The following is a 24,158-nucleotide window of genomic DNA, read 5'->3' as shown; positions in this document are numbered from 1 at the left end:
ATTCCGTTCCTCACTTCATGTGGCTGCGTTAGATAACAGGAGCCCAATAACGGAATTGCAGCTGTACTTGAATTTTTCATTGAAACGCTTGCCAATTAATGTAGCTGCACGGGTGGGATTTCGACAGGTAAGTTATGCAAGTGAGTAACTGATGACGCAGGAGGTGGAATACATGAGAAATGACTTGGAGCCAATGTTCTTGCAATCTCAGCCCCCGCTTTCTGTTCTGTGATACATTCTCTATCAAAAAGGGTCTTCTATATATCTGTCTCTATTACTGTCAACCAGCTTCGGTCTCGTCTCTGCAGCAGTGTGCACATGTATCAGAACACCTGAGGAGTTCTCATTTTAGATCCTTTATATACATTAATTTCTATTTTCAGTCAGTAATCAGTGATATAGAAACAACAGGCACTCGTGTGTGACTTTGTGCTTTTATTAGTCATCTTAAACAACTTCAAAAAAAAAAATCTCATGCGTTTTACCATGTGTGGCTCTGTGTTCCTTTTCTCTTACTATTTTAAATGAATTGCACGTGTGGCCTATTACAGCCATCAATTAAATAAGACAATCACTAACATGCTTATTTTGATGATTTTCCAAGATTTTCAGTTCCAGTGGTTTGATTTCATATGCACAACAAATGGAAACAACAGAAGAATGGGGTGTTCTGATAGATTTGCACACTACTGTATAAACTACTGTATAAAATAGTGCTGATGTTTCTATTAAAACTAGCAAGCGTGGGGGTTAATGTGTGTTGCTGATGTTGTGAAAAAATATGTGCAGGCACCAAGATTGTAGCACTATCACTGAGGGCCATAGAGGGCGCTGTGGTTGGCCTGAATACTATAGGATGTGCTGTTACATTGCTGGCCTATGACGGGCATCATTTCCAGTGAGAAGGGCCTCTAATTTCATCAGAATGAATGAGTACAACATTTCCACAGGGACATGCAGTACGTCTTCATGCAAGCCATCCTTCAAACAGCTTTTCCACAGAGGCAGTTGCTCACAGAAGCCAAGTGATTTTAGAGCCGCCCCACACAAAGCTGTTTCTTTTCTTTTTGGTGGTTCGGGCTCCTCTGTGGTTTATTAGAAATTAATTTCTGATCCATTACCGGACCACTAAATATACATGGTCTTTTCATCTTATGTTTCTATGCCTTGGGGAGGGCATTCATTTAGTGAGGAAAAGCTGTCCTGATTTTAAATTGGCAGTCTGCCTTTTAAGTCAATAATTAAATCAGTGGTTATGCATTGTACGAACTGTTAGCCTTAACTGATATTAGCCAAGCTGAAGTCATTTTGCCAGGCCTTTTCACATTTTATAATGTGAAGGGAATAGCAATCTATTCCAATCAGCACACTGCAGCAAAGACAGCTCCTGCTTTTGCTTTTCTGAGCATTACTAATAGATAAAAAAAAAGCACTGACTTAATAAAATGACAGCGTTCATAATATTATAGTGAGGAGACAGTGACAGTGTAATATAGTAAATGTGACTTTTTTTAATGGACGGCCTAATTGTTTATAACATGCAATGGCTGCTGGTCTTGGTGGGCTGGCCTATGACCTTGATCACTGCCCGACCCTGGCGAATGCGTGCACAACACACAACCCTCCAACTCGTATCAAAGCAGACTTAAAGGCTATGCAATAGCACAGTTATCTTAACGAATGCGCTCTCCTTGTTGTTTAGATTCACTTTGCACTATTTATTTCTTACTCTTGGAGTAAACGTGGCATTTCTTCCATCCACTAGGGGGCAGAGTGTTGCAGGGGAGCGAGGGATACTAGTTACAGTCTGGTTTTCTATCTAGAGTTCAGATCTTTCTTGTTTTCCAGACCATTACATTTTTTGTCTGTAATAGAGTCACCCTTCCTGGCCTGCTCAATACTCAGTACTCAGTTGCATAACTGAAAATAAGTATTTTGTGGCTCCTGTGTACAGTAGTTGTAATTTTGGATCCCATTAATTATCAAAGAGATCATTATAGTCTGCCAGCTGGCAATGCCTAAGGTAGTAATGGGGGCTTATGACAGTAGAAGCGATCTCAATCACTATCACATTAAACACGACCTGCTGAAAACCCTGCTCAGTATTGATTGCATAATCAGTTTAGGACTACCTGTGATCTAGCCTTGCCATTCGACCTGCTAATAAGGGTTAAGATTACTGTAAAGCCAATCTGAAAACCAGGAACCCCCACCCCCCGCCCTCTAACAGCAGCCTTGCTTTGTATCAAGCACAGAACCAGTTTACACTACCTATTAATTAACCTGCAACTCATTAATCAACCTCAACCAGGCAGGGATACAAACAGCACAACATTATCATTAGCTGCTGTTTCACGGTTCTGTTTGTTGTGACCTTTTTTTACCAGCCTGGACATTTTTTCCCTCTTGCCTGCTATCAGATTCTCACCGACAGCCTTTTAATCTCTGCCACCTTTATCTTTTGGCTGCAGAACTTCTTTCTTCTTCTGTGCTGAGGGACATCCCATTCAGAGCATATCGTGACACTCTGTATTCACATCCTGTGGTGCGCTCTCTCTCTCTCTTTCTCTCTCTTTCGCTCTCTCTCTCTCTCGCTGTCTCTCATCACGAGATGTTATGCCCGGATTCTCTCCGGACGGGTTTCAAACGGATGTGATTTGGTCGACGACGCGGGTGCTGTCCACCATTTCCACGCACTCGATCTCCTCCCGGTTCTCGACCCCTTTCTTTTCTTTCCGTTTCTTCTTGGAGGGAGGCAGAAAGGTCAGCATGACAGGCAGGATGGCCAAGCAGTGAAAGAAGGTGACGAAGGCTATCAAAAACAGGCACCTAAACAGTGTGCGGGTCAGATTGGAAGGCACGGCTGAGAGAGGGATGAGACCGGCGGTGTAGCAGAGGTAGCTCTGCAGGACTGCCACGCCGTGGCGCTCCATGGTGTTCTTCACCCACTTAGTCCTCGTGTAGTCTTTGCCCAACACGAAGGTGGAGATGAGCGGGGCGCAGCTGTCAATGGTGTGGTTGACCCCGTAGATCAGGCAGAGGACCGAGATGCAGTCCAGCTCCACTTTCCACAGGGTCATGAAGCCGATGACCCCGAACTCCACCGAGACCACCGTCAGGGTCACCCAGACGTTGATGAGGGAGTTGGCCACCAGGAACGCGGAGAAGAAGAGCAGGAAGAGGGCGCTGATGCAGGAGTTCTGCAGGGGAGCTCCCACCGACGAGGCGTAGCGGTCCATGTAGACGAAGGAGGGGTTGAAGATGATGAACTTCACCTTGGAGGTGAGGGAGAGCTTGCGCAGGGTGTCTAGGAGGACGTACATCTCCTCCCTCTTATTCTCCGTGGTCTTGGCCACCAGGAACATGCGGGAGGCCACCACCTCCACCTCGCCGTTGGATTTCTTGGCGAAGATGATGTCATCGGAGAAGTGGGCGAACTGGGGCGACCTCAGGAAGGCGTTGCGCAGGAGGTCCGTGAAGTTCCTCTTGGGCAGGCCGGTGGTCATGTTGAGCTTCCGGAGGTAGATCAAGTAGCTCTCGAACCAGGAGATCCTCACGAAACCCTTGGTGTACTCCAGAACGTCCTCCTGCACGCTGGCGTTCCAGTACTCGATGGACTCGTAGATATAGAAGCCGATGACGGGGCTGTAATTGCTGAAGTATTTCTGCTGGGCGGTGGTGTATGCAATGGTGCTCGTCTCTGTGGCCACGATGTTGCTGAGGTCGGCGCCCTCGCTCACCTGCAGGTAGCCCATTAAGGCAAAGGAGATATAAACCAGGTAAGAGAGCACGACGAAAGGCTTGACGTAGGTGTTTGTTATCCAGTCACAGTAGTAACGCTTCATGAAGCAGACCAGCAGGTGGCTCTCGTACACATTCACCTCCACGGAGCTGGCGGCCTCATCCTTGTACCTGGTGTGCATCAGGAACCTGTACCAGGCTGGCTTCTGCTGCACCACCTCAGGCTTGGGCACCTTTTTGCAGAAAACGTTATGCTGGTAGTTTTTTTCCAGGTAGCCAGTGAACACCAGATTGGAGCCGTAGAACGCCAGTGTGTAGAGGTAGTTGAAGAAGATGGCGATGCAGGTGTTGCGACAGAAGAGGCGCACGGCCTCGATGTTGGTGAAGGGGCTGGCCCCGATGCCGAAGGTGACCATGTACATGGCGGTGGTGAGGGTGAAGGGGACCATGCAGTCGGCATACACCATGGCCGTCCTCTCCTTCACGTGCTGGTCTTCCCTTGTCTTCCTCCAGGAGGCGAGCGTTTCAAATGTGCCGTACAGTCCGTGGCCTGCCAAGACAAAAACAGATACATGTGACCTGCCGTCAAAAGCAGTTTTTTAGACTCTAAACGAGTAAACCAAGCTTTTTTCTGCGATAGCCTTTAAGAAAAATGATTATAGTAGGCTAACTATGGAATCCCTCTCTTAGCCTTGCACAGACCTCGTTATGTACAATGTAGAACTATAAAACATTTCCCAAGGCAAATACATTCAAACACAGTGTTCCCATGTCTGGCCTGCCTCTTTGACAATGCAAGCATGGCAGCTATTCAAGGGAATCTGTGCTGGTTTAGATCAGAATGTTTTTCATACGACATTCAAAGGGTAAAATGTTTCTACTGCAGAGCTGGTCTGAATGAAGAGAGATCTTCTGATTCTCTGTCCGCATTGAAAGGGGCTGAGAGAGACAGTGCAGAGAAAACCTTTATGGATCTGATCAGAAGGACGGAGTTCTCTATCTTTTTTTTATTGCTTTAGACAAGATACAAAAACACTGTCATTTATTCTATTATGCTACCATACCTTGACAAACCTTTTACCATTGAGTGAAATAAAATGATAGCAGACAGTAGTTATATTATATTGGACTTGCTGATCACTTATTGCCTGGTTTTAACCTGAAGCATGGAGAATGTGTATTATAAGCATGGGAAAAGCATGGGAAAATGCTAAATGACTGTGCAAATTTAACATGGTAAACTTTAATAGGGCATAATGTTATGTGGCAGAGGTGATGGCCTCTGTCTAATTCACTGTTGCTGTTCAGAAAGGAGGTGGATGAGAGAAACGGTCGGGAAAAGGAATATCCAGAGCAAACAGGAACCCTAAATTAACATGACAACAGCAAACTCAACAGCAGCACACATAGTGATCTCCTGAACCAGCCCTTCAGCTGTTAGCTGCAGTACTGACTCCATCAGGGCATTCCAGTCTGCGCTTCTGAGTCGAGCTTTTGATGAGCAGTAAAAAAAAAAAAGTACAAACAAACAAGCGAGATCAATTGCAAACTTAAATGTCAGCCTGATGGCTGGCTTGCTGCTCAATAAATACTCGAACTGCTTCACAGTAAAATATATTCATTCACTGCCTTTCTGTGCCATTCACTCAAGAGCTTTCCCTGCCGATGCTGTGGCACAGTCGTTAGCGAAAGACAAAAGAAAGATGATCATAATTGCATTGCATGTAGTGCAAACCACCCAAAACAGCCTGCCTTTCATCTTCCCTGTGACTCAGACAGCGCTTAATAATGAGAGATTCATAGTGAGGTGGATTCATGTTTATTGGAGCAAGGTCATAATGTTGCAGAAGGAGCAAAGTATGCTGTAATCACTATACAGTGAGCGGGGTCTATTAGATTAATATGAACAGTGGCTGATAGAAATACTGCCAGTGTGTACATATTAAAGACAAAATATGAATTACTTATGAGATTTAAATGTAAGACGTAAAGAAGATGCAGAGCAAATGTTATCAGGCTTCATGTGCTTTGTTGGTTCCCGGTGTCTCAATGGTTGATTGCGAATATATTGTCTGCGTAGCTAGAGAATGGATCATAGAAATGCTGGGACTAGGGCAGCGAATTGTAGCTTGCCTGGTAAATGCCAGAAACACGTGACCAAAAAGATCAGGTTTGCATTAAAAAAACAAACCAAAAAAAAACTAAATACATTTTACTTTCGTAGTGTCTAAATTGGAGAGTATATTACTCAATGACCCAAAACCTTCTCTGGAGCGCTGGTGAAGATCATAAAAAAGGGAAAGAGAAAAATAAACTGAATGCATGTGAAGCTGCTTGCCCTGCAGTTAACAATAATGCATTTTGAAAGGGCTCCATTCTAACCTTGGGAGGAATCCTTACGTCGGCATGGATTTATCAGACTGGCTTAATGTTCCCATTGGTGGATAAAAGACAATGTCTTCCTGGAGGATTTCTGTTGTAAACCACTGGAAGGCGATATGGAGGGGGAACGCTATTGATCAGCCTCATGTACCGTATGAACCGTATCTGGAGGGTTCGTGCCCATGCTAGGGAAGTGCAAACAGGTCCGTTTGTGAGGAAAAAGGTGCTTTGAACGCGTAAAACCCGCTGTACAGCCTCTGTAATCCTTCATTCTCTTGAATGTGAAGTTTGATTGATCTCGACACCTCCCTCTGTATACTCCTGGTCACCAGGGAAACCGTTACCAGGACAGGTAGAAGTCAGAGTGTGAGGCTATACACGTTGAATCTCACACAATGCAGCTTTGTGCTTTACAAAGGGTTTTGGTCACCTAGGTATCCAAAAGAGAGGCTATTGAGCGGTGTTAGAACTGCATCATTTACATGTGAAAGCAGAGAACATACCGTTCAATACTTATCTACATGGCTCCCTTCATGTTTCATAGTCCGGACATGGCAACTAAAGCCCTGGTACCAATATTGGGCATAACACAGGGCATGAAGAGGGACTGAGGAGGGGTGCACAACTCACTCACAGAGGAGGAGCTACGGAGGTGCACAGCATCCATTTGTGAAGTCCAATTTAAAAACCAGTGTTTTACTGGTAAACAGTGCAAGGATTTTAAGGACTAGAGTGACATGATGAAACGGTTTAATATGGGAAAGAATGCTGACATCCGAGAAGCAGTCAAACAGAGAATCGCAAGAGTCAACCCTTTTGTTTAACGCTAAACCCTGCTTGTGAAGTTTATAAATCGATGTATAAAACGTCATTGTCAAGCTTGCACAGGTGTTGAGGTTCAGACTAATAGTCAGTCTGACTATCAGCCTCACACTGATGATGCTAAAGAAAAGCACTTGTGGGGGACTTACTAGATAAATATCTCTTAATGGTCTTTGGTAGATAACTTTTTCAAATAAGTTTCAAGGAGGTGATGAAAAACAGAAACACAACAGGAATTGTAAATCAAATAGCAGGGATGGTAAATGGGTGAGAGAGTCATTTCATTTTGTAAACCCTGTTTATTCTACCTTTAAAACATTTCTGTGAGCTCACCCATTGATCTTTTGATTGATTAATCCTACGAATCTTCAAACTAAAGGTGGCTGTGGGGCCACGAATCCACAGAAAACTGTTGATTTGTCAACAAAACCCCAGTCAGAACAATTCAACAGAAAAGCGATTACCATTTTATTACTCAACAAGCATTTCAACATTTCGTTAATTATAGTATTAAACATTTCAAATAACAGGAAAGAGCTTGTTATTGACTGGTGCCTTCTACTACTGCTCTCAATCAGAATTATATTCTCTTATACTTGATTTCACTCTTCAAGGCAACAGTATTCACTGTTTTTGTAGTTGCTCTTGTTTGAAATCATTCTTGTCCATTTATTGTACTTACTACCTGCTCTTAATGGAATTTACTCTTTTAACCAAATATTTTTAAGTTTAGCTGCTCTTAGTCGAAAGCACTCTCAAACGTAATTATTTACTGTATTTTTAATTTTCTCTCATTTGAATTTGCTCTTATTTGCTACAGATTTTATTGTATTTTATAACTGCTCTTATCTGTAACGTGATACTTTGTAATGTGATACTTTGTAACAACAGTAAGTCGCCCTGGATAAGGGTGTCTGCTAAGAAATAAACAATAATAATAATAATAATAATAATAATAATAATAATAATAATAATAATAATAATATTGCAGTTTAGCATTTCATATTGTTTGCTAAACGTAATACAATTATACATTAACATAATGCCGAAAAAAAGGTTTTCACAATTACAAATGAATTTCCACATAAACGCCCTTGTAATTTTTATTTCACATGTCATCCGGACCGGTTCAGGAGCAGCAGCAGTTTCCTCATCACTTGGTGGAGCCCATGTAACCCGGTGCCTCTGTGATGTTCCTTGGAGCTACGTGAGCCCCAGAGCTGCAGAGCTGGTTCCTGAGTAAGGCACTAGATGGTTATGTATAACTGCAACTCCAAGAGCACAAATGCAAATTACTGCTCCCTGGTGTTCACAAATAAAACCAATTATCATTATTATACTAAAGGCTGACCTTCAAAAGCACTACCAGCTGCACAACACCATATTTTAAATCTGTATTAATAAGCACTGTTCAGCAGAGGTTATCAGCATACAAAAACCCTTCTGTGAAGATATACAGCTATGGCCAAATGTTTTGCATCACCCTGTAGAATTAACTAATTGTGCTTCATAAAGTCAAATGAAACCTGCTGAATAATGTTAAGTTAACATATTGAATTACACACCGCTTTGTAGTTTTCCATAAACTGAACGAAAAACAAAAATTGAAAAATGTGACATTTCAAAACCTAACATGAAATACTGTACTACTATGATGGCTTCCGGTAGACTTTTGCGATATAATTTTGTAGTTTCTTTGATTACATGATGCTAAATAAAAGATCTAAATTATGTTCATATAATTTTTTTTTTAATTATGTCTCAATTCTAAAATTCTAGGTGATGTAAAACTTTGTCCAGAGCTGTGGGTTAATCTACTCTTCTCCGCATTCACTTTAATTATCATTCTAATCTGACAGCCTCAGACTACACTTGCTTATTTAGAGGGACAGGAGATGCACTTTTCAGTGCAGGACCGCAGACAGGCTTTGAAGATTCAGCTCTTTGACATCTACTGAGTTGAGCTGCATCCATTAGTATGTCCTGCCTGGGGCTGTTCAGGTCTGTCTCGCTCCCTCTAGGTGTGTAAATGTGTTGCTTTGTCCAGGTGGGCTCTCTCTGTCTGCTCAATGCTAAATACAGACCTCTCAATAGGACCCTACAGAACGGAGGTGAAGGAGTCGCATCCCACTGTCTGTCTCAATCAATCACTGTTCATGTCACTGTATGTCAACGAAATGCACTATTTTGTATATGTTTGTTTTATTTGCTATTGTTCAATTCACTGAAAATAACAGCAACCCGAAAGTCCAGGGGTTAGAAACACCTCGTTCTTCTCACGTTCTGTACATTATTTAAGAGTTACTAAGTGAGCGACTTACGTGGAAACGTACAACGTGAAAATAACCCAAAATAGAATATTTATAAACAGAGAATTCTGAAAGCTTTTAATTATTTTAAAAGTTTACTGTCTATAATGTATAACTTTGAACTATTTGACTGTTCTGGTATTTGGTTTAGATTATTTATCCCCTCTGCTCCTGTCATTGGCCAGAAACCATTTATCAGTGATGATCCCAGGAGTACATCAACACTTTCCCTGCCAGTACCCTGACCGGGACGTGGCTTATCTCACTGGGGAACGAAAAGGAGCCGACCGGGAGTGCACAAGTGAGCGCTGTTGCAGTTTATCATTTGTAAAGTGGAGTAGGTCTTGTGTTTTTCTAAAGTGAGAGGTGGGTGTTAAATGGTTCAATAGCCTTTACGACACGCTGGTGACAACACATGAGACTCTGCTAGATCCTCACTTCTTCCGTCTACAACCGGGCTGCAGAACAATTGCTTTAAACATTTGGGATTTCTCCAGAAGCTCTGCATCCCTGCACCCCGTAGCAATGAAACACAGCTGTCCAGCACTATGGGAGCCTGCAGGGCCTGTACCTGCACAGAACTCTTGGAAAATGACTGCTAGTGGCATCTGTCAGAGAGGTAGTTCATTTATACCAAGCATTCCGGTTTGCAAAAAGGCTAATAAAACTACTTCTGTTGAATTATGGGAACTGTTTGATGGCTTCTGTCCATTTTTCCTTTATTAGTATACAAATATATGTATATATAGTATAGTGGGACAGCCAGGGCATCTTTTCATGAGCACAGCTGAGAATGATTAATCATTCATCTTCTGTTTCATTCCCCTGCTGATTTATGACGCAGGATCAATACAACAGTGAATATGTTAAATCTCATGATTTCTTTGAGTCATTAAGCCCTAGTTTAAATCCAGTGTAGAGGCTTTTTTTCTGAAAATAGTTCAAATAACTGTACTGGTATAAAAGTAGCAAAAAAACCAAACAACAAAAGAACAAAAAAAAAACCCTAAATGCAGTAAGAAGCATTTGAATTTAGAGATGCAACAATGAATCCATTAACTGATTATTGATCGCCATGACTTTTATTTTACAAACCTCAATTAAATATTCTTTGATCTGATCTATTATTTGCCCTGCTGCCTATTTGGAGCCTCACACACACACGCACACACACACACACACACACACACACACACACACACTTACTCAAAAGAGGCAACTTCCCAATGTTTTACTGTGTTTAACATACCTTTGTCATGGGAAAGTGTGTTTGAAAACAAACGGTAGAGGTACATACAGGTAACTACACTCATTAATTTCTATTTATTTATTTATTTTTAATTTAGAGTGACCAGTTACACTTTTTTTTATTTATTTTCTCCCAATTTGAAATGTCATGTTTTTTCTCCTCACCACAGTGAGTCCCCACACAGCACAGATGTTCTGAGGGCGTGTGAGCGTCCTCTGATCTCACAAACCTAAAGCTGAGCAATCCAGAGCAAAGGTGGGCAGGCTACCGATCCCGGAGAACTGAGACCAGCCCTGCTTTTAATCCACTCTCGATGTGCTCGGTGTCTGGCCAGTAGGGTTCGCTGTTGCATGATGAGGAGAAGTAATCCCTGCCGGTTTCCTATTCCCCACCCTGGGAGCGTCAGAGCCAATGTGACGCCCCCCTTGGGGTCCCCAGCACAGTTCAGCCTCTTTGCACAGCCCAGATGTGAACTGGTGCCGTCCAAGCTGTGTGACTCATCCTGCGCTCCCAGCCGCAGCACTGTAACTGTATTTCTATTTAAATCTATTAATATGCTTGTGATGTAATTTACTACACAGTTAATGATGTAACATATACTACTGTCTATTTAAACCTTCAGGCATCATGGCACTGAGTCTGTTTATCATATATATTATATTACTGGGATATGCACAGAGTTACATTGTTGGAGTAGTTTCTTTAATGCATTTAATTCTTCTATGACAATGTTCCTTTGCTATTAATAATAGGCTTTTTACCAATTTGCATTTCTATGTATTTATTCATGCAATATGTATGCTCTTCATAGTACAACAAGTACAATAGAGGCTGTTGTGACACGCATTTGCATTTCGGTTTAAGGAGGCTGTTTTATCTCTGGAGTCTGAAACTCTGCAAACCCATCCATAAGCTGATGTGCTGTTAATGGGACGAGCTTTTAAACCATTCTCTCGCTGTACTGACAGGAAGAGTCTTTGTGTTGTACTGATGTGCTAGCACTGTAATTACTGTACCGCACTGTGATTTAAAGAGTCTGACGAGGCGCAGACTACAGTTGCTTGGTGGTTCTGTTTACATAGGGGCAGTGGTTACTGCTTTCACTGTGTGGTACTGGAAAGAAATGATACAGCAGCTGTGATGTGCATCGCGCTCGTTTGTATAATGATGTCACTTAAAGAAGCAATGCAATATTGTTACCAAAGGTAGCACAGGGGAAGCTGCAGTCGTGAGGGTTCACATGTTACTGTATATAGGTAAACAGATAAGGGAAGTCTGAATATAGAACCCTATGCGGGAGCACTCAGGATTTATAAAGCTCCAGTAAAAATAACAGTGTAGTTGTTTCAATGGGTCATTTTAAGAATAATTGTTCTGTGGTTACTGTTCTCTGAAATAATGTGACTGCTGTGAAACTGTGTCAAGGCTTTTAATTGTTCATTACTACCCTTCCATATAGATACAGCTGAAGATTGTCTGCCACCAGCCTGTTTTTTTTTTTTTTTTTTTTTTTTTTTACAGCAGCAGTGTTGCAGGTAATCTTCTTATCATTTATTCACAGTTCCAGATGTGCAGAAGAAGCTCTCTCTCTGTATATCAACAGTACAGGAGCTGGTGAGACTGCAGTTCATGTATGCACAGTTCCAGATGTGCAGAAGAAGGAGCTGATGAGACTGCCGTTGGTTTGCAGACAGACCACTCGGGCACTGCATTGAGTTTGTGCTTTAACCCGTGAAGTATCAAATAAAATTGTCATTGAAAAAATCAGAACACAAGCTGTATTTATGTAAGATTACATTTAGACTTAAGACTTAAGTTAGCATAACAACATCGTTAAAAAAAAACAAAAAAACAGGTAGATGTTAAAAATGCTCCAAAAATGTACAAAGTGGCCTGTCCTCAAGTGAGGACAATGGCACTTCATGGGTTAAATGACACCTTATGTCACATGCTTTTGCTGCCCTCATTTCCAAACACGCACATTACTCACAATACCACTGCAGCTGTGAAATACTCTCCAGTGTCCAGCCTGACCGCTTGAGTCAGTCGGAGCAGTTTAGAGCCCGAGGCGATGCCAGTGGTGCTTAATGTTGTATCTGGCCATTACCTTCCTGGTGAACGCTGTGACCCAGTGTACTGCACAGTATTACTGACACAAACCTTTTCACTGGGAAATAAAATGTACCTGCGAATCACACAGGACACTGCGGTTTCATTATTTCAGAAGTTTACTGTGTATAATTTATATGAACTATTTTACTGTTCTGGTATTTGGTTCAGATGATTTGTCCTCTCAGTTCTTGTCATTCTCTGCACTCTGGTTTTAGTCGCATTAGTCGAAATGTTTGACTGCCTGATTTAGGCTTAGCCACAGACCATTTCTGTTTCATGTTTAACGCAAGCACCCTTGTCCTGATCATACCTGCCTGCCACTCATTCTTGGGTCTCTCTTAGGCAGAGGCTGACAATTGAGAGGAAACTAACTCCACAAACTAGGATTCTGTGAATACGTTCTTTGCCGGTGTTTGGTGGACTCGGTTCAAAATCAGCGGTTTCTGAATTAGATCCCAATGACATAAGAGAATGTGATTATGCTCATTATGTCCTGAGTGAGTTGTGTGGTGGTCTTGTGATCCACATTATCAACCACTGGGGGCTCACTTCAGACTTCCAAGCTCATTTCAAAGTAAAACACTAAATATATTGCCCCACGTTACTGTTATTATTATTATTGGACATTGATAAGCAGGCCATCTTCTCTATCTAGTGTGACACACAAAACCAAAGGAACTTGGTGAAGTTCTCACCGGTAATAAACAAACAGAACCGAATGAAAGCGACCCGTTTCCCTTACCTAGGACGATGAAGGGGATGCCCAGGAAGGTTGAGTTGTACCTCCCGCCCATGAGGTTCACGATCCCGGCGGAGGTGAGGGTGGCCAGGCTCATCGTCAGCATGGCCAGGAGCCCCAGCCAGGGCTTGCTGCGCACGCAGTCCCGCATGGAGCAGAGCAGCACCGCTAGCACCCCCACCAGGGCCAGGCTGGTAATGAGCTGACGCTTGGCCACTTTGCTCGTCCTTTGGAAATCCATCTGGAGTGAGGAGGAGGTGAACGGGTACAGCCGGAGCTCCCCGTGGCCCCGCTGGAATAGCTCCATGGCCTCGCAGAACTTGGTTTCCCAGGTGGCCGCCACCCTGTCGTTCAGCTTGTTAATGGACTGCAGGTAGTAGGTGAGCTGGACGGAGGCGGCAGACTTGACCCGGTCCTTGCTGTGGGTCTGCACCCCACCGAGCTGGTGCCCGATGTACACCTCCCTGCCGTCGCTCAGGTGGGTGATGGGGTACCGGATCAGAGGCCCAGTGCGGTTGGAGGAGCGTGCTGCTTTCATCTCCTTCAGGACGAGGATGATGTCATCCACTATGCAGTCCTTGTCGTTGTCTAGGATGCACAGGTGCGCGAAGGTGTAGTTGAAGCCCATCATCTGCACGTGGATCCTGGTCAATGAACTGTGCAACTGAAAGGCAAAGAGTGAAAGGGGTTTAGGAACACTGTTTGAAAATGAGGTGACACTTTACATTGTGGCTCTAATTACTGTGCATTAGCATAGTGGTTACTTAGTAAATACATGTGCACTTACACATAATTACAATGTTATTATGCATAGTTACAATGTACTTAATATGGAAATCTTTTTTGCAAGATATAATCCTAACCCTAACCCTAACTCTATCCCTAACCCTTTTCTGATACAATTGTGTACTTCTATATATCTTGCAAAAAGATTTACACATTTAGGACCTGATTTTCCAAAGTTAGTAAAGGTGTTTACTCACAAGTAAGGGCTGTTTTGAGTAAATGTACTAATGTTTACAATTTTCCAAGGTAAGTAAAGTTATACTTTACGTTCATTTTTCTGAGTAAATGTACTTTACTAACTGCCAGCTCACACCAAGTAAATTTACATGTTTTGAGTAAATTAACATTTTACTAAACTTACTAAGTGATTTTTCAAGCTTGTTAAGGCCAATGTTCACGTATTTTCAATGTGCTAGTTTATACCGTTGAAGTTAATCGTGTAAATGTACGTGTATTATATACACCCCTGCTGAAACTGGGACTTTTGATCAGAGAAAGGCAAGGTGGTGTTGTTGCTTTTGTTGCAGAGGAGAGAACAACAGCGGACCAGACCATACCCTGCTGAACACATTTTTCGTTCCAGGGTCACCTTTATGGATGCCATCAATGAATAGGTTTTGAGGCATTATCGGTTTGATAAGCAAACCATTTATGATCTTTGTGAATTACTTAAGGCAGATTTGGAAGCTTCCACCAGGAACACACCCAGTTCCAGATTTGACCAAAGTCACTTTGCTCCTCCGTTTTTATGGATATGGATGAGCACAGATGTCTACTGCTGCAAGTCAGGGAGTCTTCAGTATGCAAGATCATTACTGATGTAACTGAAGCCTGGATACAAAGAGCTCCTGCTTTTATTAGATTCCCACTATCAGTGGCTGAGCAACAGCAAATTCAATTAGATTTTTATCAAGATGGAGGAATGCCTCAGACAATTGGACTAATTGATTGTACACATGTAGCAATAAATCCTTCTGCAGTCTGAAGCTGATTTTAGAAACAGGACAAAATTCCACTCCCTAAATGTCCAGTTCATCAGCGATGCTCGTTGCCGTATCACAAATGTATTTGCTAATTTCCCCGGATCGTGTCGTGATTCTTTCATTTTACAACAGAGTGGAACTTGGAGAATGTATGAGAGCGGAGAACTCATGGATTGCTTTCTACTTGGGAAGTGGCATTATTAGCATATTGTTATATTTAATTACTTATAATTCTGTATCTGTAACTTAACAATTCTGCAATGTGTTGTATGTTATCTGTTGCAGGTGACAGTGGCTGGTCCTGCAACAAGAGCTGAGGAAAGATATAACGAGGCACACAGAAACACACCAAGCACAAGAGAACATACCTTTGGTATGCTAAAGAACCGTTTTGGTTGCCTAAAAAAGAGAACAGTAGCCGACAATACGTGGCAGAAAAATGTTGCAAAATAATTCTGGTGTGTGCTATGTTGCACAATATAGCAAAAATTAGAAATGTCCCACACATTTTGCAGAGGATCAGAAGACAAATACTAAATTTGGAGGACAGATATTCAGCCTAACAGAGGTCAATCACCCATGCAAGCCACACAAATCAGACAGAGAATAATAGAAAATGTATTTTCATAAAAAGCACTCGTCATCAGATGTGCACAAATAAAACAAACCCAAACAACCCAGATGCATTTGCCATCTGTGGGCCATTTTTCTTTACATTACAATACATCCATTTTTCTTTAAATTACAATACATCAATTTTTCTTTAAATTACAACACATCAATTTTTTACCAATTAACCAGCATTGGTGCCTTACAAAAAAAACATTTCTCAAATTAATTCAATTGAAATGCCGAAAGCATGTGGACTTGTAAAGTCGTAGACTTTTCACTCTGGCTTTTCCTCTTTTTTCCTCTATTCATTTTTATTTTTTTAAATTGTGAAACGTTGTTCTGCTCCATTTTATGTTTGTGGAAACATCGATCCCATATTTCATAGTGACTACTTAACAATATAACGTAACTGTTTTACTGCCCATAAAAGTGTTGATTATGGGGAGGGGCAGGAGATTGTACTTTCAATTAGAAGACACTTACTCAACAGTAAAGTGCCACGACTATCTATGGAACATTGCAATGTGAAGAATATACAGAACTTGCACAGCAGGTTGCTGACCCTTACTCTGAGTAATTGAATAACTTTGGGAAGTCAGGCCCATAGTACATTGTAACTATGCATAATAACATTGTAATTATGTGTAAGTACACCTGGGTTTACTATGTAACTAATATGCAAATGCACAAAGTGTCACTGACAATTCTAATCCAATCAAACAAACATTCTCCCCCCATTTTGAGTTAGTGTGCTGATACTCTGCATTCACTCACAGCCGGTTTCACAGACCCTGATTCCCATTAATCTTGGACTACCTCATGGCAAGGTATTCCTAGTGCTATTCAGAACAAGAGCACACAATAAGGGTAAAGTAAATACAATGGAAAAGCAGTTGTTAAATAACCCTTTTTCTACGGTGGGCTCACCGTTACCATGCATTAGCTCATGTTTCTGCGCACTTATCTGTGTTTTGCCATGCCAGCGTTTACTTTCTATTCTTAGGCTTTACTGGCTGCACCTTCCTACAGCATTGCCTCAGTAAACTTTTCTTGTCTGTGGACAAAACAATAGAAATGCCTGTGATATTTAACACTTTTTGAGTAAATGGGCTGTCGCTCACATGAGTGATTTATTTGTATTTTTATATGTAAATGGCTTTCTTGGCATGCATTCCGTCACATTAAAAAGGCAGACTCTCTGCATCTTATATTATTAGTTTTTTTTTTATAGTACTTTTTACTTTTGGGAAGTCGTTTATTTTAATGACAGACCGCAGGTCGACGCATATGGGAATCAGCTTCTTCTGCTTCTTCTTCATCTTCTTTTACAGCTTCTCTGTGCTTTTGCCTGGAAATCACAGTGTGAGGATGCAGAAGCACTATATTGTAGAATAGCCCACTGTGTGGAAACTATAATTAGAATCAGTGCTTCAGTCGTGCTCATGCTTGCGACAACGAAGGAGAAGACTGATTTGTAATTGGAAATGCGTTTCTCTTCAAATGTAATGATAAATAGCTACGGGCAGCATGGTAATGGGGGGCACCAGTCGAGCGTCTGTCTGGTTCAAGAATCCCAGCTATGGAAATTGCGGTTCATAGTGCACATTCATTCACTCCAATCTTTAGTTTAAGTGTCGCCTAGAGAGGTTGGGATACAAATTCAACTGTACCAATGGTGTCCAATGCATTTTAATGCGACTCCCTCAAAAAGAGGGATTCTTTTTAAAGAGATCAATAGTAAGGGCTTGATTTTGAAGCAGGCGCAATATGAATTCTAAAAAAAAAATAAAACAGCAACATTTATATTATGAAGCTAGAAACTTCGTTCCAGCCAGGAGTAGTTAAAGTGTTGTTTTGACTTGTGTGCATTGCAAGCAAGTGTCTTAACCACAATGCAAATGAGCCAGACTCATCTGCATTCGGAGCGCCACGCTGCCCATTACACCCTTCCCCTCTTTAACCTCAGCGATCGGCTGCAGCCAGTCTTTGAGATCTGAGTCATGGCAGCAGTGTAACTGGGTGGAGGCTGGACGTGAACCGGTAACCCCGTGCAACGCAAGTGTTCAACAACAATGAGCCAGGCTCGTCTGCATTCAAGGCAGGCTGCATTAGTTCAAGAAGTAAAAAACACCCGAGTGGCGCATCTGGTAAAGGCACTCCGCATCGAGTGCAGGATGTGCCCTATAGCCTGGAGGTCGCCGGTGGCGGCGCACAATTGGCCGAGCACCACCCGGGTGGGGGAGAGCTTAGGTCGACCAGGGTGTCCTCGGCTCACTGCGCACCAGCGACCCCTGTGGACTGGCCAGGCTCCTGCAGGCTTGCCTGTAAGTTGCCCAGAGCTGCGTGGTCCTCTGACGCTGTAGCTCTGAGGTGGCTACATGGCGGGCCTGCAGTGAAAAGAAGCGGACGATTGACGAGACACGTTTCGGAGGATGCGTGTGTCCGTCTTCGTCTCTCCTGAGTCAGCATGGGGGTGTCAGCGGTGGGCTGGGTTGAAAAAAAAATAATTGGGCATTTCAAATTGGGGAGAAAATCTGAAAAATAATTGCTGATTCCAAATTAAAAAAAAAATAAAAATTAACCCAGCAGACTGACAGCCCGGTTTGACAAAGCATCTTTTCCAATGGGCTGACACTGAATTAAGATGCCTTGTGGAACTGCTTGTTCTATAATTGCAGTTGAGGTGCCATCGCTTCCTATTACCCTAACAGAGAATGCAATCTCTCTGCCAGTTTGTTGAAGTGTCGTTGGGCTGTGGGAGCAGGGCAGGTTATTTGCTTCATTTGCTGTCCCAGAAATGTCATTCATTCTTTATTATAAGTCTTCCTTTGATTTTATTTTTGCATGTTTGCATTCTGTGGGGATAATGATGCAGGGGAATCTAAAATCTACAATCTAAAAAACTTGGAAACACTTTTAGTCAGCAAATATTTTATAAATCCTGGTTAAAACTCTAACAACAGACTATAGCAATGCGTTATGAGAACATGTAAATAAGGTACTGAAAATAAATGTTATAATTACTGTAAATGTGACATGAAAGTTTACACTTGTATTGGCTAAAAAAGCTAAAGGTAACAGATTAATTTTGTGCATTTAATCTTCATTAGAAGTAATATTGATAGAAACAGGAAATATGGGGAACGGTTTGACCCATTCTGTGCCTGCATCATTTCAAAGATGCTGCACAATCACAGACTCACATGACTCAAAGGAGACACAGTGATTGGAAGGGAGTACCAAAGGTTGCTGGGAGATGTAGTTCTTTGGAACACAAGGCTCCTTTTGATATAGTAAAAAAGAAAAAAAGAAAAGCTATTCATGTTTCAAATCTCTTTTATTTTTTTGCCAGTTTATTTTTTGTTTTTTAGGTAAGCTGGACAGTCTGGTGCCTGGTGCCTGGGCATGCAGTGCTTCATTGCTGAGCAGAATCTTGTAGAGCCAGTGAAGGAGTGCCAGGGCAAGAGATGTGTCCTTGTTGTAGGAGGCACATGCCATGGCTTGAAACTGGCACTAGCCCTGCTGCACCTAGTCCTGTGTTTCACAACTACTCTCAACTACTGAACCGTTTCTATCATTCATTTTCCACTGTATATCCATGAGGTGTTATTGCTATTTCCCTTGTAAGAAAAAAAAAAAACTAATAAAATATTAACCTAAAAAAAAAATACCCTCAATGAAATTTATCATTAAAATGATCAGAAGCCTGGAATTTGTTGTTAAATAATTCATTCCTCCATTATAGTATAAATAACTCCTGTTAGTAAACCTACAGACTGACAGGGAGACATGCTCATACTAAATGCGATTAGTTTGTGCAGTGGATGTTCAGCAGGGGCCTGATTGTTGACATTTCGGCACCTATCTGGTCATTTCACTAATACACTAAACAAGTGAAGTTCTGAAGCCCAGTGCAGGGTGTGTGAGTTCCACGCCCTGCGTGTGGTGCAGCTTTGAGTAGGAGCTCAGACAGTATGGGACTGGGTTGAGCTAGACGCTCACCAGAGAGGCACCAGGAGGCCAGTCGGAACAGCATTCAGCACAATGGAAACCAGGCAGCATTATTATTGTTAGGATAATGCAGCTGCTTAGCATTATCATTATGTAATTCTGGTACATGAAGCAATTGATTTCTACAGAACAAGCATTGGGAAGTTTTTACGCCTTATCAGTCTAAATCCTTTAATCTACCTACAGTGTGCACTTACTTTCCATTTTCACAGTTATTACCATCTTTGGGGAGAAAGAAGTGGCCATCTGTTTATCTCTGTGTATGCAATTCCAAGAGTTTCCTTTCCAGCTCGGTTCCTATAGCGTTTACTGTAAGAGGTTTCCACACTATTCATTACAGCTGAGTGGTCAGGTGCTCTTAAATGCATACCTGCCACTTAATTCCACCACTGCAATCTCCCATACCGGCTCATACCGACAGCCTGGTTCCTTTCTCAATTCATTTACATTCAGTTTAGTTCTGCAGTGTGTTGTGTTAAGTCAATCTGTTCAACATGCCCCCCCCCCCCCCCCCCCCCCCCCGCACACAGATGGTTAACATAAAGTCAGTGATCGTGTTGAGACTGCCGGAGCCTTGTTGCACACCGGTGTTAAATAGATATCTATTTTCATACAACGTATGGAGATACAGAGCTGCCAAGGTGCTAGGCTCGCCTCCTTTGTCAGTTTCCATTTTATATATAACGAAAGGTTCAGTTAAACTGTCTGCACGCCCCCCCCCCCCACACACACACAGTCCCACACAGATCCACATAGGTTTCATAGTTTAAACATGGAATTACGACTGCATTTAAATGTCTAGTAATCCACTTTTCAATAACTACTAACGTAACTGCATTCCTCCTCCTCTCCTCACTCTTACCTTGAGAATGAGGTCAATGTGCTGCTGATCAAGCATACTCCCCTTCCCCGAGGAGGTAATGATTACTCTGCCGTACCTCCCGGGGGTCTGCAGGTCCGAATACAGCGTATGCTTGGATCTGTTCACAGGAAACAGGCTGTCCACCAAGTTGCCCTCGATCTTGGCCAGGCTGTGCTTCGGGGCCAACAGGTACTCCACGTTCTCTTCAATGCGGTACCGACTGAAGCTGGCCCCGAGCAGAATTGAAATCAACACCGGAGCGGAGGCGAAGAACACTGGGTGGTTGGCGACAAAGTGGCCGAGCTTGGAGAAAGACGTCCTCAGCCCTCCGTGTAAAACCTGCCGCAACATCCTAGTGCGAAGGGAGCCCGGGAGGGCGAGGAACAATGTACAGGATCCGAGCCTCTTCCAATTCCAGGGCAAAACCATCGGGGGACACGACCACAGGGAAAATACACGCTAATATAAAAAAACAAATTCGCAACCGATTTGCTGCAGGAGACCAGGGAAATCGAATTCAAGCGAGTTTCTTTTTGTTTTGCAAGGTAGGACTACACTTTAATTTCTGTTGCTTCCTGGTTGAGCTGTTTTTAATGATAGATAATCTGGATATAAAAAAGGTGCAGCCCCGGTTGGTAAAAACATAGACAATGAAATGCTTTTAACAGGTCAGTAGATTTGAAATATATACATAAATTGATCTTCAACAAGTGGTGTTGTTTTGATCTTTAGGGCGTGTTTCCCCCTCTCTTGGGGTTGAAAGAGTTAATGTTTTGCGCGCGCGCGCGTGTGTGTGTGTGAGTGTGTGAGTACGATACTCGTAGCAATGGTTTGCTGGAAACGATTTTGCTAAGAGCAAACAAATTATTCAATCTGTAGAAAGCTATCATAAAAAAGACTGCAAACTGCGCTGCTTTTTAATGCATGCTCCCTCTGTTGATGATCAGCAGCAGCTTCTTCTGAAATCCGTGCAATGATAAAAAATGCATCTAATCCTGTCAAGCATAGCGCGGAGTAGTGTACTCAGAATTGCACTGCGATGAGACACCACCAGCTCTCAATGGGTGCAATTAATAGAAGCAGACCTGTCGCTACAGATTATTTGCTAGCTCATAGTTTACGCGAAACAGGCTTCGGCGCTTGCAGAGCTGCTTATGTGACACTTGAGGTAAAGCCTTGCGTGTTAAATCCAGGGGGATCAGAAACACTAAATCACCAACCGTTGATTCTTTTTTTTCTTTTTTTAACGAAAAAAACAAACAAATCCGCCGCACGGCTCGCTAGTTCATGTTTGATGTTTTTGGTAACAGACAGGAAGTGATACATGTTCCATTGTTTTTAATAGGATCAATGCATAAATACAACTTTGTGTATTTCATTTGTTCTAAATGTCGTTTTTCATCCACGCACCATGTCAAGGGTTTTCACTGGGGTGTCATGATCCAGGAACGCGTTACGAGGATTCTGCGTGATTGGACCATGTGCTTCAGTCTGGAGGCACAGTAACATGCGAAGCAATAAGCTGCTGAGCATCATTCATTTCCAGTTACATCAGCTACACCCAGGTACATCGCCCCGGTCACTTTGAACTGTTCCCTGGTTCGCTGGACTTCGTCAATATGATGCTGACATCCTTCACCATATTGCAAGAAGTTTCTTCTTTAAGAACCCGAGACCGATGAAATGGTTTCTTTAAAAGTGCCGGGGAAATCCCTCTTCGAGTCGGCCTCAGTGTGTTTTCTTTAGAAAATAACAAGACGGATGTCTGGTTTCAGCCACAGTCTTTGGGAAAGAAACAATAGAACACGTCCACTTATACGGCTTTCTAAGCAAATTCACTCTTCGTGCTGGTCCTCCTTTGTACGAGATTTAAACACTCGACATTCACGACATCCACGGGAGGTCTGTGCTGATTGGAGGTGCTATAGCCACCGCGTTAACCCGTATGACTTCTGGATTATTATCATTTTCCTAAGCAAAAGGGAAGCGCCCTGGGTGGATAGTCACAAATTCAGTTTCGTGCCTCGTCTCCGATGTGCACCATTAGACACCTCCTGATGTCTGGGATGGTGAGACGGGAAGGGAGATTTCCTGATTGGACGATTAGCGATTGCCGAATAAGCAGAGAGGAAGAGAGGAGAGAAAAAGTGTGTGTGTGTGGGAGACAGAGGGGGGGGGGAGAGAGAGAGAGAGAGAGAGAGAGAGAGAGAGAGAGAGAGAGAGAGAGAGAGAGAGAGAGAGAGAGAGAGAGAGAGAGAGAGAGAGAGAGAGAGAGAGAGAGAGAGAGAGATGCTACCTCGCAGTCATACATTCTCTGTAATTGGAGTAGAATTGACACGGGAGCCTAAATCTTTTGTGAGTAATGCGTTTGAAAAAGAAAACGGACATCATCAATAATTTAAACACATGACATCATCAATAATTTAAACACATGATTTGCTACAGAAAGCATTCTAATTATGGTTTTATATATATATATATATATATATATATATATATATATATATATATATATATATATAATTTATTTCTTAGCAGACGCCTTTATCTAGGGCGACTTACAATTGTTACAAAATATCACATTATTTTTTACATACAATTACCCATTTATACAGTTGGGGTTTTTTTTTTACTGGAGCAATTTTAGGTAAAGTACCTTGCTCAAGGGTACAGCAGCAGTGTCCCCCACTGGGGATTGAACCCATGCCCCTCCGGTTTGGAGTCCAGAGCCTTAACCACTACTCCACACATATATTCTAATTATGGTTTTATATCAATTATCAATGATAGTCCATTTTATTAAAACTGATCGTTGGTACTTTATTGTACTACAATCCAAATGGATATGCTAGCAGTAAAAAGAAACCGCACACACGTGTTAAAATGCACAGTAATGTTTTCAAATTAGAAACATCAGAAAAGCGGATTGTCCATAATCAGTCCGTTCACAACAACAATGACTTTTTCTGTGTTTAGCCTGACTCAATCTAGTCTCAAAATGAACCCAATCTAGCACGATGTTCTATAGCACTTAAAGACAACATGACCGCATATGGCTCGTCATAGTAACCCTCCGGCATTGTTAAGGGAGGGTGACTCAATGGTGTTTTGAGTGGGGCAGCTTCTTTCGATTGCTTTCAAATATATGCGTCAACAGTACCATGTTCAGCTATCTTTGCCAGCAGCATTTTAACGTATAAACGAATACGATTGCCTGCTGAAAGACTATTCTTAAAGAAACAAACAAATGTACAAGTAAAACAAATAAATAAAAAAAACACAAAACATCACGTTTTGTTTTTACAACGAGAAAACACCTGCAATCTTGCAGCGATAACATTGTCCGAGCTACTCAATGCCCCCTCTCCCGCTAGCCCCTCATTGCGCGCATTGCTGAAGATTTCAGCACCAAGGACAGCGCTTCTAATATGCGTTATACAGACTGCTGTATTTTACAGTTACAATTGTAGCGTCCAGTTACATATTAGTTTGTACCATTCCACGACATGTGTATGCAGTAAAACATACATTTCAGTGTCTGCTCTTTTGT

The 24,158-nt window shown here is 42.3% G+C and overlaps 1 protein-coding gene across 1 annotated transcript; it reads right to left on the bottom strand.

Moving 5' to 3' along the window:
• Window positions 1–2,535: 2,535 nt before the first annotated feature.
• LOC117405541 (patched domain-containing protein 1-like) lies at window positions 2,536–22,735 on the bottom strand. Its single transcript, XM_034923537.2, has 3 exons — window positions 20,609–22,735; window positions 13,358–14,018; window positions 2,536–4,291 (listed from the first exon to the last, which is right to left on the bottom strand). The coding sequence occupies exons 1-3, from the start codon at window positions 21,035–21,037 to the stop codon at window positions 2,643–2,645; spliced, it is 2,739 nt and encodes a 912-aa protein (XP_034779428.2). The 5' UTR covers window positions 21,038–22,735; the 3' UTR covers window positions 2,536–2,642.
• Between the last annotated feature and the right edge of the window lie 1,423 nt (window positions 22,736–24,158).

The sequence above is a fragment of the Acipenser ruthenus genome, chromosome 9 (assembly GCF_902713425.1).
Source record: "Acipenser ruthenus chromosome 9, fAciRut3.2 maternal haplotype, whole genome shotgun sequence".
NCBI lineage: Eukaryota > Metazoa > Chordata > Actinopteri > Acipenseriformes > Acipenseridae > Acipenser > Acipenser ruthenus.
This window is presented reverse-complemented; position numbering and strand designations above follow the sequence as displayed.

Coding starts and splice junctions, on each gene's coding strand:
- LOC117405541 (XM_034923537.2), bottom strand. CDS start 21,037: ATGGTTTTGCCCTGGAATTGGAAGAGGCTCGGATCCTGTACATTGTTC. Junction 14,019..20,608: donor ACATTGACCTCATTCTCAAG/GTAAGAGTGAGG, acceptor TTTGCCTTTCAG/TTGCACAGTTCATTGACCAG. Junction 4,292..13,357: donor CATCCCCTTCATCGTCCTAG/GTAAGGGAAACG, acceptor TTGTCTTGGCAG/GCCACGGACTGTACGGCACA.